The sequence below is a fragment of the Rattus norvegicus genome, chromosome 1 (assembly GCF_036323735.1).
Source record: "Rattus norvegicus strain BN/NHsdMcwi chromosome 1, GRCr8, whole genome shotgun sequence".
Taxonomy (NCBI): Eukaryota; Metazoa; Chordata; class Mammalia; order Rodentia; family Muridae; genus Rattus; species Rattus norvegicus.
Genome location: NC_086019.1, coordinates 93204541 through 93224718, shown reverse-complemented (window position 1 = coordinate 93224718; position 20178 = coordinate 93204541). Strand labels below are relative to the sequence as shown.

The 20178-nt window shown below is 49.9% G+C and overlaps 2 protein-coding genes across 8 annotated transcripts in view; both read right to left on the bottom strand.

The window, feature by feature from the left end:
• Positions 1–20178, bottom strand: part of LOC103689966 (MARCKS-related protein-like) — a 980777-nt gene that overhangs the window by 823921 nt on the left and 136678 nt on the right. The window lies entirely within an intron of this gene.
• On the bottom strand, positions 8868–20176 carry Rinl (Ras and Rab interactor-like). Of its 7 annotated transcripts, none has more exons than NM_001106241.2 (12): positions 19894–19930; positions 18188–18310; positions 17864–18023; positions 14904–15006; positions 12799–12871; positions 12649–12713; positions 11940–12086; positions 11377–11853; positions 10772–11059; positions 10478–10609; positions 10185–10348; positions 8868–10099 (listed from the first exon to the last, which is right to left on the bottom strand). In NM_001106241.2, exons 2-12 carry the CDS (start codon positions 18238–18240, stop codon positions 10055–10057), a joined length of 1707 nt encoding a protein of 568 aa, NP_001099711.1. In that variant the 5' UTR covers positions 18241–18310; positions 19894–19930; the 3' UTR covers positions 8868–10054. The 7 variants fall into 7 exon arrangements, with proteins under 7 accessions (NP_001099711.1, XP_006228715.1, XP_006228717.1 ...); XM_006228653.5 differs by having other exon boundaries at positions 9762–10099; positions 18188–18322; positions 19894–20176; XM_006228655.5 differs by lacking the exon at positions 10478–10609 and having other exon boundaries at positions 9762–10099; positions 18188–18322; positions 19894–20153.

The following is a 20178-nucleotide window of genomic DNA, read 5'->3' as shown; positions in this document are numbered from 1 at the left end:
GAGACTTCCATACACAGCACTACAGTGAGCAAATCAACACTTGCAGACTGGAGAGAGATGGCTTAGCAGCTCAAGTTTCCTTGGCTGCTTTCCCGGAAGATTCGGGTTCAACTCCCAATACCTTCATGGTGATTCCAATTCCCTGGGGATTCTATACACTCTCCTGACTTCCCCAAGCATGAGGCATACACACCATGCACAGGTATTCATGCAGGCCAAACACTCATTACATACAATAAAGATTTTCAATATATTGAAATATAATTAAACATATATTTTAAAAACCTCCTCCTCGGGGTTGGGGATTTAGCTCAGCGGTAGAGCGCTTGCCTAGCAAGCACAAGGCCCTGGGTTCGGTCCCCAGCTCCGAAAAAAAGAAAAGAAAAAAAAAAAAAAAAACCCTCCTCCTCACAGTCATGGGGCACGACAGCCCCAGATTTTGCCTTGCTTTGCTCTCCTGTGCCTTCCCTGTTATTTTTTGTTTTATTTAAGACAAACTCCCTTTGTATAGCCCTAGCTGAGCCAGGCATGGTAGTGCACCACTTAAGTCTCAGCACTCAAGAAGCAGAGGCAAGTGTAATGTAATATATATGTCCCTGGCTGACAGAATTCCCTATGTAGACAGGCTGGTCTTGAACTCACAGATGTCCCTCTGCCTCTGTCTCTGCCTCTGCCTCCCGAATGCCGGGATTAAAGTCACGGTCCAGGGTGATTGATTGGTTTTATATATGTGAGTACACTGTAGCTGTCTTCAGACACACCAGAAGAAGGCATCAGATCCCATTACAGATGGTTGTGAGCCACCATGTGGTTGCTGGGAATTGAACTCAGGACCTCTGGAAGAGCAGTCAGTGCTCTTAACCACTGAGCCATCTCTCCAGCCCTTGATTTTTCTTTTTTCTTTTCTTTTTTTTTTTTTTTTTTTTTTTTTTTTTTTGGTTCTTTTTTCCAGAGCTGGGGACGGAACCCAGGGCCTTGCGCTTCCTAGGCAAGCGCTCTACCACTGAGCTAAATCCCCAACCCCTTGATTTTTCTTTTAAACTTGTATTTCTGTGAATGGGTGTTTTGGCTGGGTGTCTGTGCACCACATGGGAGTATGGCCCAGAGGTCAAAGGAGATCATTACATAAACCCCTGGAATGGTGTTACAGATGGTTGTGAGCTGTCCTGGTGAGTGCTGGATATCCAACCTTTGTCCTCTGGGAGAGCAGCCAGTGCTCTTTTTTTTTGTTGGTTTTGTTTTGTTCAAGACAGGGTCTATGTAGACCAGGCTAGCCTGAAGCTCACAGACATCTGCCTCTGCCTCTGCCTCTGCCTCTGCCTCCTGAGTGCTGAGATGAAAGGTATGAGTCACAGCTTGCAGCCCGTGCTCTTGACTTTAAACGTCACCCCTCCAGCTACCCTCCCCCCTTTTGAATCAGCGTCTCATGTTAGCTCTGGCTGGCCTGAAGCTCTGTCACTGGACTAGGCTGGCCCAACTGAGAGATCTACTTGCTTCTGCCTCCCATGTACATTAAAGCCATAGGCTAGCTTCCCTGTTAATTCATAAATCTTATTTCCACAATGTCTGTGGGTAAAACCCCCAATTACTCTGCTAAGACCAGGCTTCTTGTCATTCTTTTTTACCCAAAAAATGTTCCTCCTTTATATATTCATTTATATTTATTTATTTATTCATTTATATTTAATTATTTATTCATTCATATGTTCTGTGTGTATGTACCCGCATGGTTTATGGACTGCACCTTCGTGCTGCTGTCCTCAGAGCCCAGAAGAAGGTTTGAACGCCCTGGAACTAGAGTTACAGGGGTCGTGACAAGGTCTCACTGTAGAGCCCTGGCCGGGCCTGAGCTCACAGCAATCCTCCTGACCCTGCTCTTCCACTGCTGAGATACAGGCACTAGCCACCACACCCAGCTTCTCTGGAAGAGAGAGAGAGAGAGAGAGAGAGAGAGAGAGAGATGAGGTATGTGTCCATAACAAGCGTGTCGGTGCACACCTTTAAACCCAGCACTCAGGACGCGGAGGCAGGCCAATGCCTGTTCAAGGCCTGGTCTATATAGTGAATTCCAAGTCAGCCTGGGATATGGAGAGAGATGCCATCTCAAAAACCAAAAAGCGGGTGGGGGGAAGCAATTGTAGTCACTGAATGTTCAGGAACTTTAATTTTTCCAACTTTTCCCACATTCAATGTGCCAACCCCAACATAAACCCACAGTTAATGCGACTTGGCTCTGTGCAAGCCATGCCTCTCCACACACAGCTAACAAGAGGTGGCGAGCAACTGAAACAGAGGCATGATCCCCATTCCTGGAACAGGCAGTACAGAGCCATTTGTATAGGGTTACAGGGGGCCTCACAAGAGGAATCAACCTAGTCAACTCCTATGATGGCTTTTAAGCCTGAGACGGAGGCAGGCTCGTTCTTCGCCTCCCTAGATCAGGTTAGCCTCTGGGAAGAGGGGGGGGGATTGGGAGGGGTCTTCCGAATTGGGTTGAGGGAGGAAGATTCAGACTTCATAACAAGGAGAAAGCTACTGTACACAGCACTCACGGCTCTCTGCTTCCTGACAGGTGGTGTGACGGGGCCTGTCAGTCCTACTCCTGTGGCCATGCCTTCCCTCCCAACCCCGATCAAATGATCCCCTCCAACTGGCATTCAGAAGGACCCCTTCCTCATTTCAGGTGTTTGGTCCCAGCAATGTGAAAAGTGGCTAACACGTCCAATATTTATTCCCTTCCGTGTGGAGCCCTGCGGTTAATTTCTGACCCTTGTCTAGAACCTGGGCTCTTTAGGGTTTGGTAAGCATAGTCATGAATGTATAAGGACACTGCACTCCACAATGCCCGGCTGTGTGTCTGCTGATCTTGTGTGCCGCCTGGTTGAACCAAGAGTCCACTCACCGCTGCCAATCCTTGTGGATTGGATCATGCTGTTCCGGCTGGGCGCCATGGCTGCCTCTTGGACAGGAGAACAGCCAAGCAGAAAGCTAATCAGGAATGTTAAACACACATTATCTCTTCAAAGACAGAAATGTGTAACCTGTGAGAAAGCTGGGGATGGAGACTAGCCTGGTGAACTTTGCACTCTCTGTATGGCTGAGACCACACCAGATCCTCCTCCCAGATCCTCCTCGTGAGCTTGTCAATCTGTAGAACCCATTTTTATGGAAGGTCTCACATATGATCTGGCTATAGACCCCCATCGCTACGGAAGATGCCACATGTACTTTACAAACAGCTTCGAAAAATATCGCATCTTAAACTTTACTGTGCACATGGGACTGGGTTAATTATTACCAGGAACTTTCTTGTCAAATGGTGCTGTACTTAAATAAATTACTTGGGGTCAGACTCTCAAAGTCTGAACAAATACCGGCTACTTACTTAGGTGTGTTGAAATGAACTACCTCCTTGCCCCCCTCCCCTTCCTGCTGGCCATGGTGGCCAGCATATGTACACGTTCTCTCTCTCTCTCTCTGCCACCATATCTCCCACCATCAAGCAAGTAATTCTGTCTCGGACACCAGTTAGTGTTGTTCTAACCGGATTTAGTTCCCACACTATTCTGATAGTGTCAGGACACATAGATTCAGGGCTCAATCCCAAGACTGCTTCCCCACTTACATGGCAGTTAGTAACAAGCCACACACGTGCTACTGTGTTTCTGGTGGACTGCTCATGCTATTGCTTCAATCTGCCATGTCCCTCGTTGGTTCCTGTTGTGGAGCCCCCGTTTCCTGGCTGGTGGATGCCACTTGGGGAAGCTTTGGAAGCTGAGGCCTACCTGACACAAGTGGGTCACTAGGTCACTTGCGGGGGGCAGGGCAGTTAGACTTTGTCGCTGACTCCTGTCTTGCTCACTGGTCGATGATGGGGTGGACCACTCTGAAGTGCTGAGCCTTAATCAGCCTTTCTTCCTTTAAGCTGTAAGTGTTGGATATTTTGGATAGAGTGATAGAAAAATAGGAGTACAGTGTAGAAACGGGGGGGGGGGGTCCCATCTGTTCTCTTTTCCTCTCAGTTGCTACCATAAAACACTCAGATAAAGCAACTCAGTAGAAAGAAAGGGCTCCTTTCACTTACAGGAGCATAGTCCATTGTGAGGAAGGGCGGGGCAGGAACTCAAGCGGAAATGGTGGAAGAGTACTGCTGGCTGGAACAGTTGGGCTCATGCTGGGGTAGTTTCCTTATAAGGCCCTGGATACCTGCCTAAGAATGTTGCCCCATCCCCCAACCCCCTGCCCCATAGACAAGCCCACAGGCTGGTCTGGGCAATCTCTCAGTTGCGACTATTTCCTTGGGTGACTCTGGGCTGTGTCAAGTTGACAGTTAAGGCAAGCCAGCGCACCACTACCACCTTCCGTGGCTGTTAGATCTGCTAGGCAACGGTTGGGGGGCTCAGGACCAGCCATGCAGAAGGAATCCTGGAGCTCCCGCAATCACTCTCTAGTATATTTGCTGTTTAGGGTGTGTTCGAGTGTGTGTGTGTGTGTGTGTGTGTGTGTGTGTGTGTGTGTGTGTGTGTTTTCCTCTAAGGGTAGATGCTTGTTGGCAAGTAGACTGCTGCTGAGCCGCCTCCCACAGAAAGTTCTGCAGTTTGGAAGCTCTCCCAACCCAGTCCTTTTTGAGGTTTTATGAAGCTTGCCCAGGCAGGATTGCTAACAGACTGGATGGGGAGGCCCAGAAAACCCTGTTGGTTCAGATTCTTCTGGCCCCCCTTGCAGCATTCCTTCCTCCGGGGCAAAGGGTAGTATCTGGACGCAGAGTCTTGAAGCACCAGGTTCAGCTCCCTTGAATTTACTCCAAACGTTCCAGGAAATAAGAAAAAAAAATCTTTAATAGTGCAAAAGCAGCCACAAAGGGACCTTTGTAACAAACTACTTAGGATCCGGTCCTTAGAATGTCACCTACTCTGTCATCTGTACTTCTCCTTAAGGTCCCGGCCCCAAGTTAAACTCAGCAACTAAACAGAGACAAGTGCCTGCAAGCCTGGCCAGTTTAGACAACTGGGAGATTTACACAGTCAAAGTTATTGTCACGGTTACTTTGGAAGTGTACCAGTATTGTTCACTTTGAGTTCTCCTTGACGACAGAGCCAGGACTTAATGGCGGACTAGAACTTAATGGTGGCTGCTGGCCAGCGCCCTCTGCTTTGAACAAGCCAGGTAGAGGCATGTTCTTTGAGCTGGGGATGGAGCCTAATTGGTGCCAATCTTAGTGAACAACTCTTTTTTTTTTTTTTTTTTTTTTTTGGTTCTTTTTTTTTTTCGGAGCTGGGGACCGAACCCAGGGCCTTGCGCTTCCTAGGTAAGCGCTCTACCACTGAGCTAAATCCCCAGCCCCAGTGAACAACTCTTAACAGAAATATATTCTCAGCAAGCCCAAACTGCAATTACATTCAGGGCACTAAAGTTTCCCTACAGCTCCTAACAAGCCTGAGTGGATCGATGCTTATCTCTAAGTCACGTAGGGGCAGCAGTCATTTAGCTGAACCCTGCCTTGTGCAGGGCAGTATTTCCTAAGCAAGTTGGTGAATTCTTCATATAACACCAGTGCTCTACTCTGTTCCTCCTGTGTCATTGTGACCTACTACCCCAGGAAGTAGGTCAGGGTCATGATTCAGGAATTGTGCGGATGAAAAACCTAAGCGCGCGCTCTCTCTCTCTCTCTCTCTCTCTCTCTCTCTCTCTCTCTCTCTCTCTCTTTTGTTTGATTGAGTCAAGGTTTTACTATGTAGCCCCTAAATGGCTTCTTGCCTCAGCTTCTCTAGGTGTGGGATTGTACCACCATGTCCGTTCATACTGTGGGCTGGCTCTCTCTCTCTCTCTCTCTCTCTCTCTCTCTCTCTCTCTCTCTCTCTCATTCTCTCTGGTATATGTGTGTGTGCACATGGATTTGCTGTGCAGGTTGACACTGGTATACTCAATACTTTCTCTACTTTTTTTTTCTAGTCAGCGTTTCTGTGTAGCCCTGGCTGTCCTGGAACTCACCCTGTAGAGCAGGCTGGCCTCGAATTCGCAGAGCTCTCCTGACTCTGCCTCCCCGGTGCTAGGATTAAAGGCGTGCACCACCGGCTCTTGGAAACATTACTTTATTTATGTTTGTGTGTTTATGTTCACATGTCTGCACAGATATGAAGATCAGAAGACCAGGAGTTGATTCTCTCCTCCCGCCACATGGGCTACGAGCCTCAAACTCAAGTTGTCGGTCTGCCTCGGCAGTAGTGTGTACCTGGTACCCACAGAGGTCAGAGAGGGCACTGGATCCCCTGGGGTCCTAGAGCACCATGTGGGTGCTGGGAATCAAACCTGGATCCTCTGCAAGAACAGCAGAGTGCTTTTGGCTAGTCTGGCAGGCCGGCGAGCCAGCTATAGGCACCTGTTGCCATACCAACGGCCCGACCTCAGGTCCTCACGCTGGTACAATAGGCACTTAGCCCATTGGGCCATCTCCCCAGTCTAGTTTGGTTTTGAAGATAGGGTCTTACTATGTGGCCCAGGCTGGCTTAGAACTAGCGGGAATCCTCCTGCCTCTGCTTTCTAAATGCTGTGGTGTGTGGTGGATGATGGGCATGCACACTTAGAAGTTTTTTGGTTTTTTTTTTTTTTTTTTTTTTAAGATTTTATTTATTGGGCTGGAGAGATGGCTCAGTGGTTAGGAGCACTGACTGCTCTTCCCTAGGTCCTGAGTTCAATTCCCAGCAACCACATGGTGGCCCACAACCATCTGCAATGATATCCGATGACCTCATCTGGTGTGTCTGAAGAAGGTGACAGTGTACTCACATACATAAAATAAATAAATCTTTTATTTATTTCATGTATGTGAGCACACTGTAGCTGTCTTCAGACACACCAGAAGAGGGCATCAGATCCCACTGGATCCCAGATGGTTGTAAGCCACCATGTGGTTGCTGGGAATTGAACTCAGGACCTCTGGAAGAGCAGTCAGTGCTCTTAACCGCTGAGCCATCTCTCCAGCCCCACTTAGAAGTTTTAAATCTCGATGTTGTGGAGGTTTGAATGAGAAACGCACCCCCCATTGGCTCAGGTATTTGGACACGTGGCCCCTGGCTGGTGGTACTGTTTTGAGAAGTTATCTGGCCTTTAGGAGGCAGAGCCTTATTGGGAGAGGCTGTCACTGAGGAAAGGTTTCGAGGCTTCTCAACCCCTCCTTCTAGTTCTGTGGGTGGCTAAAGATGTGATCATTCAGCCTCCTGCTTGGGCTGCCCCATGCCATGCCTCCCCCACCACTGTGGACTCTTCTAGAACCTTAAACCAAATTAAACCCTTTCCTCCTGCACACAGATGTGGTCCAAGTAATTCTCCTTTGGCTGCCTTTTTTTTTTTTTTTTTTTTTTTTGCTATATGTCATGCATCATTGTCTGATCCATCTGCATGAAGATTTCCTCATTTCCTATAAAATAAAAGAGGTGAGGGGCCACGATGGGTAGCATGTGTTTTTAATCCCAGTACTTGGGAAGCAGAGGCAGCCGGATCCCTGAGGTCGAAGCCAGCCTGGTGTAAGAGCAGATTCCAGGGCAGCCAGGGCTACGCCCCGTCTCAAAACAAAAAACAAAAACCACAAAAACCCAAACATACAGTTTTCCCACTCCCACACAATTCACATACTTCAGACAGCAGATGTGTGGAGGTTTCCCACAGGTACATCAACAAATTCCATGGCCAATAAAGATGGGTGTCCTATAATTTAACCCAATCCTGACACAATCTGGAGATAGGCTCACGTCCCACAGATAAATGAGCTTGGGTCTACAGGATGCACCCAACTTCTGCTGCTTCAGGGCCAGTCTTAAGTTTTGGGTAATGAGCTGTATATCTGGTCAGTGGGCTGCCGACTCCCATGGGCACTCCAGGGGCTTAATTTGTTAGGACGAGTCAGGTAACTCAGAAACCTTTATCAACTTGATATGCACATTGCCAACCTAGGATGCTTCGCTTATAAAGATATTTAAAATGTTTATGTGTTCGGGTGTCTTGCCTGCGTGTATGTCTGTGTATCACATGTATGTCTGATACTATGGAGGCCAGAAGAGGGTCTTCAGTACCCTAGAACTGGAGTTACAGATGGTTTTGGACTGCCATGTGGGTGCTGGGAACTGAGTCCTGGTTCTTTGGATGAACAGTCAGTGCTGTTAATGACTGAGGCAGCTCTCCAGCACTGACCTACACTGTGTGTGTGTGTGGTGTGTTTGTGTGTGTGTGTGTTTGTGTGGTGTGTTTGTGTGTGTGGTGTGTATGTGTGTGTGGTGTGTTTGTGTGTGTGGTGTGTTTGTATGTGTGGTGTGTTTGTGTGTGGTGTGTTTGTGTGTGTGGTGTGTTTGTGTATGTGTGTGGTGTGTATGTGTGTGTGGTGTGTTTGTGTATGTGTATGTGTGTGGTGTGTATGTGTATGTGGTGTGTTTGTGTGTGTGTGTGTGTGGTGTGTTTGTGTGTGTGTGGTGTGTGTGTGTATGGTGTGTATGTGGTGTGTGTGTATGGTGTGTATGTGGTGTGTGTGTGCGCATATGGTGTGTGTGTATGTGTGTGTGGTGTGTTTGTGTGTGTGTGCGAGTGTGTGGTGTGTTTGTGTGTGTTGTGTGTGAGTGTCTGTGGTGTGTGTGTGTGTGTGTGTGTGTGTGTGTTGATGGCAATAAACACTACAGCCTCAAGCAGGCCAGGCAAACACTGTACCACCAGGCCACGCTCCAGTTCCTTAGCTCTAGGCAACCACTGTTCTGCTGAGCCACACCCACAGCCCTTCACTGGTGAATTCTAGGTAAGAGCTTCATTACTGAGTCAGGCAGGGCCTCGGTCTCCCTACTTCTACCTCACCAATGGTGGAATTACAATTCTGCACCACCATTCCCAGTCAGTACATTTTAAAATGTATTATTATTATTATTGTTGTTGTTGTTGTTGTTGTTGCTGTTACCTCGTGTCTTAACACAGCAGGGATTTATCTGCGCACAATTCTGGACCACTAATCTCACAGACACCAGGATGTCAGTGGGGCCCCGTGACTTCTGTAGCTCTCGGGGGGAGAAGGCTTTGCTGGGGTCGGCCCAGCATCTGGTGGCTTCTGTATCTGTGGCTTGTCTCTTTACTCTGACTTCAAAGCCAGCGTCTTTTCATTTCTTTCTGATCCTCCCATCTCTTCCTCATTTCCTTCCGTTCTCCCTGTCCTGCACAATCCCCGGGGACACTGTCCCTCGTCTTATCATCTTCAATCATGGCGGCCCCAGCCGGGCGGTGGTGGCGGCACACGTCTTTAATCCATCTCTCTAGAGGTAGAAGCAGGTGGATCTCTGAGTTTGAGGCCAGCCTGGTCTACACAGCAAGTTCCAGGACAGCCAGGGCTACACAGAGGAGCCACGTCTTGGAAAATCAAAAAACAACAACAACAACAATGGCTGTACAAACACTTTTGCAACTAAGGTCACAGTGGTTAGGGCAGTTGATATGTTTTCAAGGCAAATATTTGTTCCTAAACACCTACTATGTTTCAGTGCTACTGTCCTGAACACCTACTATGTTTCAGTACCACAGTGTCCTCACAGTCCTGGTCTCAAGTAATTTTGCCACCCCGTTCTGCTGGGGGCATAAACTCATGATGTTCCCCATACCTCTGCTACCCTTTTAACTACATAAGGCACAGAAGAATCCAGAATAAGCTCCCGTCTCAGGTCACTACACGCCTCATTTTTTGTAAAGATCTCTTGACCAGGTTAAGTGTCATAGTCACAGATAGGATCAGGATGTAGATACCTTTTGGGGACTGTGCCTTTATTCTACCTGCCCCAGAGAGATTCAGGTGAGAGGGCTGTAGTTGTAGTATTGTTTAGGCGTTGGTTTTGTTTGCTGGGGAGAGCCTCATTGAGGTAACATGTGGACAGACCAGGAGGGGAAGGAAGGAAGTAGGAACAGCCAGTGCAAAACGCCACGTCCTTTTTTCTGCCCCACCCACTGTGCTGACCCAGATGCCTCCAGAATCTTGCTTAGCAGAGGAGTGGGCCAAAAGGTTCTGGAGACTGATTTTTGAGGACTCCAATCATCATGGGTCCCCTATTGCCCATGGCTCCTCAAAGGGCTGGTTTTCCTGTGGGGAGAGATGGGAGGCAGCGTCAAAGAGGCAACAGATCCCACCTCCCTTTGACCTAGATCCCGCATAGGTGGTTGGTTACCGGGGCTGTGGGCTGGGCTTGCTGGTGCAGTGTCCGTCTTCGGTGCCACTGGCGCAAGGAGGCCCGGGCCTCAGAGCTGAGCTCCTGGGGTGCACGGCCAGCATCAGGCTGGTAGTGAGCAATGTGGTAGAGAGCCCCAAACCACGTGGTAAGATAATACCCAGCTGGGGGAGAGAAACCAAGATCATCATAGCCTTTCTCTGAATGCCCACCTCCCTTTTTGAGGCACAGGAGGCTGGGGCTCAAGGGCGCCTCCTTCTCAGCGTCTGATCATCCCGGAAGTAGGAGCTAACCTTCTCCTCGCAACTCCCCTGGATCCAAGAGCTCCATAAGAAACTCCACATCCAGCTGTGTTTCCCCAATATGTGGACTCCAGATCAGCTCCTCGGTCAGGGCAGGTAAAAAGGCGTCAGCCCCCAGGGGCTCTAAGGAAGCCAGAGGACAGGTCCTAAGTTTGGCAGGGGTGAACACAGACACCTTCCTTCAGGTGCCCAGGCCCGAGTGGGCGACTGCCTTCAAAGGGGGCTACCTTTCCCCTGGAAGTGGGTACCCACCATTAAACCACTCTAAGTTCAGAGGTCTTTTACCTTTATTCTCGCCGCCAGCCAGGCCTGCATAGACATCGCTGCACACCGCCAACAACAGCGCCACCTTGCGGCGCGGGGCGCACGCTGCGTGCAGGTGAGCGAGGCGTGCGTGGATACGGTTCCGCAAGGCCGGGCTCTGTCCCTCGGGTCCTGCTCCTACCCTCAAGGCTATTTGGCGCCGGCGCAGTCGCCGCAGTTCCTGGGCTCTGAGAGTTCGGAGTTTGGTCCACAGGGCGGGCTTCAGGGGCTCCAGAACCGCTCGACACAGGGCCACCTCCACAGCGGGGCCTGCAAAGAGTGTGGCGTGTGGGGATAATGCCATCATGGTTACCCACCCTGATCCCTAGTCACCCTGTCTCCTGCTCCAGGCCACCTACAAAGGGTAGGCGGGATTAGGGGTCAGAGAAGAATGTATGAACACTCCCAAGGATGGGGGAGAGGGGTCTAGCAGGCAATGCTCGTGTCAGATGGAGCTATGAAGCAATAGCCATATGCAAGAAAGAATGTGCTTGCCCTTGGGGACTCAGAGATTATATGTGAACATATACGGGACCAACTTATGGCACCCTCAAACCCTTGGGGAGTTCCCCTTCAATTCCCATTACCAAGATCTTCTTCCCGAGGGATGCTAGGTCCCCTATTCCCAAAGACAGCTCTGACATCGGGGTCTTTTGCCAGGTAATCCTGGAGGTCAGTGAGGAGCTGGCGTACATCCTGAAGCAGCTCTGTGGCTGGGTCCCCTGGGCTGTAGGGATTTCCAGAATCTGAGATGAGTCGTGCTCGAAGGCATTGGTACTGCCTGGCTACATAACTGCTCCGGGCACTGGCCAGAGCACGGATGTGGGCAGTGAGCATATCCTCGCAGCCTTCCTCTTCATCCTTGTAGCTGTCATTGTTCACTTCTTCCTCCTCTTCTAGAACAGGACTAGGAAAGTGTACTTCTGGCCCAAGAGAGTGAGCTTCTGGTCCAGGATAATGCACTTGTCTTTCTGGATGATGCACTTCCTGTCCAGTATGGTGAGCTTCCGGTTTCAGAGACTCTTCCACCCAGGAGACCCGGTGTGGAGTGGGCATCCTGGGGGCTGGATGTGAGAAGCAGGTTGGGTCTCTTATTACAGTGGCATCCATTCCCACATCTCTCAAGGTACCCAGGCCCGGCCCAGCTAACCTAGACTGCGTTTCTGGCCAGTTTCTGGCTTTGTTTGCTGCGGTGTTTCTGTTTCCCAGCCTCCATGGGTCTCCAGGTAGAGCTGGTTCACCACAGACAGCACCCTCCCTGAGGTGTCCACCTGGATGCAGCCAAGTCGACGAGGATCTGAGGGTCAGCAGAAGAGACAAGGTGTTCCAGGCGTATAGGGGGCACCAGGAGGTTTCATCCGGTTCTGTCCTTCCTCACTCAGGACCGAGAATGCAGTCCCATCCCCCACCTCAGCCCCCAGCTCCCAGACCCTCCAGCTCTATCCTGTTAGAACCCAGGTCACTACAGCCCCTGCCTCCTCTTTCTCCTACTCCTCCTCTTTCTCTTCCTCCTTGCTCCTTCCTTTTTTCCCCCCTTCTCCTTCTCTTCCCCCTCCTCCTTTTCTTCCTCTTCTTCATGGTTTTTCCAGACAAGATTTCTCAGTGTAGCCCTGGCTGTCCTGGAACTCATTCTGTAGACCAGGCTGTTCTTGAATTCACAGAGATCCATCTGCCTCAGTCTCCCGGGTGCTGGAATTGAACACTTGCACTACCCCCCAGACCCATGGAAGCTTCTTTTCATCTTGCCCCACTCCCAGCTTCTTTCAAACCCAACTAGTTATCTGGTCCTTTAGATCCAGTCTCTCTGGACCAAAAAATGCAGCAGGTGGACCTCTCCCTTCCAGAGCAGTGGACTTCACCTGAGTGCTTATCTCCAGGCCCCACAGTAGGTGTGGGCAAGAGCAGAGTCCTTGGCAAAACGTCCCTGGGTTAAGATAAAGGGAAACATTGTTATGGATGGGGTATCTCAGGGAAAGGTCCCCATTGCCCCTCTACCAGATGGCCTGTACCTGCTGGCTGACAGAAAGGCCAGGAGATGAGGAAAGTCTGGCATGCAGAGGTTGGAGGATTCCAGGGACACACCTAGTAAGGGGAAGAGAAAGGGAAGTTCAGGATGGCCACTGGCCACCTCCACCCTACCCTGTGGCCCACCTCCCCCCTTCCCTCTGTCCCTGTACTTCCTCCCTCAGAGATAGGGAGTTTCTGTCTCTGAGAGTTGACATTGTCTCTCAAAATGTTTTGACACCCAGTTCTAACATCCCTGTTCTGACACCAAACAGGACTCATCAAAAATGTCTTTAATGTTTTTTGTTTTGTTGAAACAGGGTCTCACTGTTTCTGGTATGTCAGCCTGGTCTACAGAGCGAGTTCCAGGAAAAGGGCTACACAGAAAAACCCTGTGGTAGAGGAGGGGGAGCAGGAGGTAGCTATGGTAGGAGATGATAAGAACACCTCTGTGGAGCTGGAGAGATGGCTCAGTGGTTAAGAGCACTAATTGTTCTTCCAGGGGTCCTGAGTTCAATTCCCAGGAACCATATGGTGGCTCACAACCATCTGTAATGGGATCAGATGCCCTCTTCTGGTGTATCTGACGATAGCTGCAATGTATTCAAATATATAAGAATAAGTAAATATTTTAAAGGGGGGGGGCATGGAGAGATTTCTCAGTGGTTGATATCGCTGACTGCTCTTCCAGAGGTCCTGAGTTCAATTCCCAGCAACCACATGGTGGCTCACAACCATTTGTATGGGATCTGATGCTCTCCTCTTCTGGTGTGTCTGAAGACAGCTATGATGTCCTCAAATATATATAAAATAGGCTGGGGATTTAGCTCAGTGGTAGAGCGCTTACCTAGGAAGCGCAAGGCCCTGGGTTCGGTCCCCAGCTCCGAAAAAAAGAACCAAAAAAAATATATATATATAAAATAAATAAATCTAAAATAATCTAAGGGCAGTGATGCCCCCTGTACACCTGGGGCATCCCTCAGACCCTCTGAGATCTGCTGGCCTGGAACTCACTGTGTGGCCCAGATTGGCCTTAAAACGTGTGGCAACCTTTCTGCCTGAGAATACAGTCCTGAGCCACCGAGCCAGGCTCTCCTTGTTTTTGTTCTTTTTGAGACAGGGTTTTTCTGTGTAACCCAAGCCAATGCTGACCTTATATGTAGCCCAGGCTAGACCAAAACTCTTTATTATTATACTAAAAAAATTAGGGCTGGAGAGATGGCTCAGTGGTTAAGAGCACTGACTGCTCTCCCAGAGGTCCTGAGTTCAATTCCCAGCAACCACATGGTGGCTCACAACCATCTGATATGGGATCTGATGCCCTCTTCTGGTGTGTCTGAAGACAGCGACAGTGTACTCACATATGCAAAATAAATAAATCTTTATAAAAATGTATGTGTGTGGTTGTTTTGCCTGCCCATGTCTATGTAGTACGTTAGTGCCCACAGAGGACATAGAGGGCACTGGATTCCCTGACTGGAGTTATAGGTGGGGTTCGAGCCATCTTACATGAGGGACTCTGGGATACTGACAGTGTTCTTCACCACGGAGCCATCACTCCAGCTCCAGCCTTGAATTCTGGAATCAACACAGGTTACCTTTTTATGGAAGTTCTCAAGGCTGGAGACTAAGTCAACCATTCGAGGAAGAATGTTCTGGTAGGAAGGACAATAGCAACGTCTCGCGGCTGGGTTAGCAGGGACAGAGAGGAGAGCAGCGGGATGGAGCAGTGAGTGTGGGCCAGGAGCAAAGGAGGGAGAGGAGCGAGCAGAATCAGACAGCACCGTGGCTCATGGTGGCCACCTAAATTTGTATTCGAGGACGTTACCCAACACCTCCAGGGTTTGGGGTAGGGTTGGACAACATGTAATCCACGTGTGAACATACCCATTTGCTGTGCTCAGCACAGACTGTAAGAGAAAGGGTAGCCGTGAAGACACCAGGAAGGAGGCTACCTCCCCTTACATTGGTCTAGGCAAGTGACAGGCAGGCTTGGACTAAGTGATGGAGGCACGTGAGACTGGGGAGATTCAAGAGATATTTGGGGATCAAAGCAGAGAGCTCTCAACCCATTTTCTGGGTGGACTGAAAACCTAGGACAGATACTCACCTCCAGGAAACTTCTGAATTTGGTAGGTGTTGATATCTCCTGACGAAGGTCCTGTCTTCAACATCAGGACCTGGTCAGGGTCCTGCCCGATGACCAGGAAGCTCTGAAGAGGACAAAAATCAGCTCGATGCAGGCATGTGCAGATGTTTCCTTTAGCCTGCTTGGTGACACTTCCCTTTAGGGGAGTGGTTCTCAACCTTCCTAAGCTGGGACCTTTTAATACAGTCCTCACGTTGTGGTGACCCCCCGACCATAAAATTATGTTTGTTGCTGCTTCGACTTTGCTACAGTTACGAATCACAGTGTAAATATCTGATATGCAGGATATGTGATCCTTGTGAAAGGGTCATTCAAACCCCAAAAGAGGTTGCTCGTGACCCACAGGTTGGGTACCTCTAGGGATGGTTGAACCCAGTGTTCATGCATTCAAGGCAGGCACTCCCCCAGCTGAGCTAAATCTCCAGGCCTGTTCTACAGGCACATCAACAGCTGTCTCTGTCTTTCTGACACAAGGGGAAACCTCTCTTAGTAACCATGGATGGGATCCTAGGGGGTGGGGCCAGGACTAGACCTAGCCAATAGGATGGGCCGCTGCATGATTACTGGCTGGTTCAGGAATGGGCAACTGCCTAAGCCTACCTAATTCAGGAACATCTGCCAAGGGAATTTTGCTGGAGATCTTTGGTTTTTGTTGCCTGTGGCCTCCCTGCCCCCACAATGTTGCTGAGGACTGAACCTAGGGTCTTTTCACACACTAGTGTTAGATCCCCCAGTACCATTTGTTTATTTTAAAAATTTTCTGGGGTTGGGGATTTAGCTCAGTGGTAGAGCGCTTGCCTAGCAAGCGCAAGGCCCTGGGTTCAGTCCCCAGCTCTGAAAAAAAAAAAAAGAAAAAAAATTTTCTATCCCCCCTCCCCAAATGGGGGGGGGTCCTTACTATATAGCCCAGGTTAGCCTCAAACTCATAATCTTTCTTCAGAAGACTCCCAAATGTTGGAATTATAGACATATCCCATACACCAAGCTTGAGAGAATTCTTTGGAAAAAGCTAGCCCACTCTTGGGCTTGGGCTTAAACACAGGGACTTTCGCTCGCTGTGCAAGAAATGCTGCCTGCCACTGTTAAGTGGGTGGGATATAGCACTGACATCACCACAAGAACAATGCCCTCTCCAGGGGGCGGCTGTGGTTTGCCAGCTGTCCTCTCCAAATTTATTCTATATTCCCTGAAGAATCAGTCAGTCAGTCAATCAATCAATCTATCCATCCATCCATCATTTCACCCACCCACCTATCTGTTTTTTGATAGGGTCTCAATGTAGCACAGGCTGGCTTTGAACTCACTCACTAAGTAGCCAAAACTGTCTTTGTACTCCTGACTCCTGACTCCTTGTGTACCACCAGGCACACCCTGAGGAATGTCTTGTTCAAGGCATTAGTATGCTGAGCTCCAATGATTGACATCTGGGCTTGGTGGCACACAGCTGTGATTCCAACACTCTGGAAGCTGAGGCAGGAGGATGACGGGTTCAAGAATCGCTTGATGGGGCTGGGGATTTAGCTCAGTGGTAGAGCGCTTACCTAGGAAGCGCAAGGCCCTGGGTTTGGTCCCCAGCTCCGAAAAAAAGAACCAAAAAAAAAAAAAAAAAAAAAAGAATCGCTTGATTACACAGTAATATTTGGCTCAAGTAAAGGTAATCAGTGCTGGCTTGGCTGTACTGTATAACTCACAAGTGAGCTTTATTTGTTGATTTTTTTCGAGACAGAGTTTCTCTGTGTAGCCCTGGCTGTCCTGGAACTCACTCTGTAGACCAGGCTGGCCTCAAACTCAAAGAACTGCCTGCCTCTGCCCCTCAAGTGCTAGGATTAAAGGCGTGTGTCACCACTGCCAGCTCCACGTGAGTTTCTTTTTTTTAAGATTTATTTATTTTATGTATATGAGTGTTCTATCCGCATGTACACCTGCAGGCCAGAAGAGGGCATCGGATCCCATTACAGATGGTTGTGAGCCACCATGTGGTTGTTGGGAATTGAACTCAGAATCACTGGGAGAGCAGTCAGTGCTCTTAACCACTGAGCCGTCTCTCTAACCCCCTCTAACCCCCCCACCCCCCACCCCCCACCCCCATTGAGCTTTTAAAGCTTGGCCTCCTGGTCTTTGCCATGTGCTCTTCCTCAGGTCAAGGACACAGAGGCCTCTGTTCTTCCTGCCTGGGATCCACATATCATGGACCACAGCCACGCCTCAGGTGAAATGAGGAAAGCTCAGAGAACAGCCAGCCCTGAAGCCACTGGGCTGCTGAACTCGGGGCTGCCAGGTGCCTTGCTGTTGGAAAGACATTTGTTGATCTCCCTGTAGAACAGGCCTGGAGATTTAGCTCAGCTGGGGGAGTGCCTGCCTTGAATGCATGAACACTGGGTTCAACCATCCCTAGTACTGCACGTGTTAGGTGTTTCTCTCTCTCTCTCTCTCTCTCTCTCTCTCTCCCTCTCTCCCTCCCCCTCAACCTCTCCCTCTTCTTCCCCCTGTCTCTCTCTCTCTGCCTGTCTCTCTCTGTCTCTCTCTCCCTGTCTCTCTGTCTGTCTCTGTCTCTCTAACACACACACACACACACACACACACACACACACACTGCTCTCTCTGTCTGTCTGTCTCTCTCTGTGTCTGTCTCTCTGTCTCTCTCTCATACACACACACACACACACACACACACACACACACACACACACACACACACACGCACCTGTAATCTTTATGCCCAGGGGATGTAAAGGTAAGAGGACCATAAATTTGAGGTCAGCCTCTGCCACACAGTGAGCTGGGGACTAGCCTGGGGTATATAAAGCCTTTCCTACAACAAATTCCTAAGTTTTGGAGTTAGCCTGGTTTGTGTTGGTCACCTACCTGATCCAAGTTGACATAGGGAAGGTCAGAAGCAATGCCCGGCTGTGAGAACTCACCCCCAGTGGCCACGGCTTGAGAAAGGCCTTGGCATGCTCAGCGTCCAGCTCGGGGACCTGCCACACCCTCTGTGTCCTCTGCAGTCGAAGAAGTGACTCTGTCGTGCTGAGGACCCTCAGTGGGCTCTTGTCTGCTCCTTCTGCTAGTGGCCAACTCAGCCTGGAATGTACAGGTTCCAGGAGGCCAAGGGTCATGGTGGAGGCTGGCCACTGAGGTGGGGTCCAAGAGGCAGGGATAGCCCAGGAACAAAAGGTCAAAGATGGAGCTGGAGAAGGGGGATTGGGTAGGAGGACTTTGGTCCAGAGCCAACTCTGCAGCCTCACCTGGCCTCTTCAGTAGTGGCTGCAGACACCATGTCCGGCTGGGCTAGCCTCATGCTGCCAGGCACCAGTGAGCCATGCTTTGGCCTCTGGCATGGAGGAAGACAAGACTCAAGGCTGCTCCAGCTAGGGCAAGAACTAATATTTTAATTCTATTACATATACCTGATCAGAATGGACCTCAGAGGTCCCTGGCTATGCCAAGGACTGGTTTTTTTTTTTTTTTTTTTTTTTTTGGTCTTTTTTCGGAGCTGGGGACCGAACCCAGGGCCTTGTGCTTCCTAGGCAAGCGCTCTACCACTGAGCTAAATCCCCAGCCCCTGGTTTTTGTTTTTTGTTTTGTTCTTTTGAGATAGCTCAGACTAGCTTGGAGCGCTCTGTAGTCCAGACCGGCCCCAAACTCACAGCAATCCTCCTGCTTTAAGCTCTCAAGTGCTGAGATACTAGTCTGAGCCGACATGCCTCGCTGGGGCGGGGTGGCTGTGACATTCTTTAGTTGCTGAGTGGCAGACAACTCTGAGGACCCCAGGAGAAAGGCCCATGTGTCTCATGGTAGAGGAGAGCATTCCCAACCAGAACTTACAGAGCCGGAGGATGAGTTCTGGAAAAGTTCTTGGCTTGCTCCACCCGTGGCCCAGATGCTATGTGAGACCCACTTCCTCCCTTCCCAGACTTCAGAGGAGCCCTAACACACCCTCTCCCACATTTGTTTAGAAAAAATGTTTTTTTTTTTGGACACAGGGTCTCACTATGTTGATCTGGCTCTCCTGGAACTCTCTATGTAGACCAGGCTGGCCTGGATGAGAGATCTGCCTGCTTCTTCCTTCCAAGTGCTGGGATTAAAGGCGTGAGCCACTGCACTCAGCTTCCATTTATGTCAAACATTAACTTTTCTTTCTCAGTCAGGGCCCCACATAGCCCAGGCTTGTCTCATACTTGCTGCGTACTGTAGCAGAGGTTAGATTCTTACTCTTTTTTTATTAGTTTTTATTTATATAAGTACACTGTAGCCATCTGCAGACACACGAGAGGGCATCAGATGCCATTACAGATGGTTGTGAGCCACCATGTGGTTGCTGGGATTTGAACTCAGGTCCTCTGGAAGAGCAGTCGGTGCTCTTAACCACTGAGCCATCTCTCCAGCCCAGATTCTTACTCTTCATCTCTACTTCCTATGTTCTGGTATCACAGGACTGGGCCATCATGCCCACACTCTGCCCCAAATGTTCTCCAAGAGGGGAACAGCAACTCAGTGAACCCTTTCCAGTATATTCCTCTCGCAGCAGTCTCAGGAGTAAGGCGTGTGGGACTGGAGGAACCATTTAGCTGTTTTCCCATCATCTATCCACCCTCCCCCATCTCACCCCCATCCTTCTGCCTGAATTATTGGCCCAGCATTGGGTGACTGACTGGCCTGGGAGGAGGGCTGATAAGCAGGCTAGCCCTCTTCTGAAGGTTCCACTTCTCTTAGGGTATTGTGTGCAAGCCGGATAATTATCAGCTACAGACATTGCTGAGCTGCCGACTGGCACCTTCAGGTGTTGGGGTGGGGAGCACACCTCAGGGTCAAGCAGGGAAGAGGGGCAGGCAGTGCTCCTCCCCTCCAGAACCCTTGGGAGGAGATCCAGACACGGGTAGTACTGGGCAGGGTTGGATGGAGGCAGTGGTGGGTGCAAAGGGGACAGATGTTTGGTCCCTGGGGGCCCTACCTGTTCCGAGGGGAGCCTGAGCAGCAGGAAGTGAAAGTGTTCTCTAGAGAGGAAGCCAGGGAGGCAGGGGAAGAGGCGGGGCTGGGGCATTTGAAATCACCTTCCTCTCTTTCCAGGGGGTCATTCTTCAGAGAGCCACTTTGGAGGAGTGGGCCTCTGTCAGGCCTACAGTCAGGATGAAAAGTCACCAGGCTACCTCTCCAGGGGCATCTCTTGGCCCCAGCCGCCATCACTCCTAAGATCCTGGAGTCTTCCTGGCCCAGCCCTCTCCCTCCCCAAGCCGCC

Coding starts and splice junctions, on each gene's coding strand:
- Rinl (XM_006228653.5), bottom strand. CDS start 20,123: ATGGCGGCTGGGGCCAAGAGATGCCCCTGGAGAGGTAGCCTGGTGACT. Junction 11,854..11,939: donor TGGCCAGAAACGCAGTCTAG/GTTAGCTGGGCC, acceptor TCTCACATCCAG/CCCCCAGGATGCCCACTCCA. Junction 10,610..10,771: donor GGCTGGCGGCGAGAATAAAG/GTAAAAGACCTC, acceptor TGGCTTCCTTAG/AGCCCCTGGGGGCTGACGCC.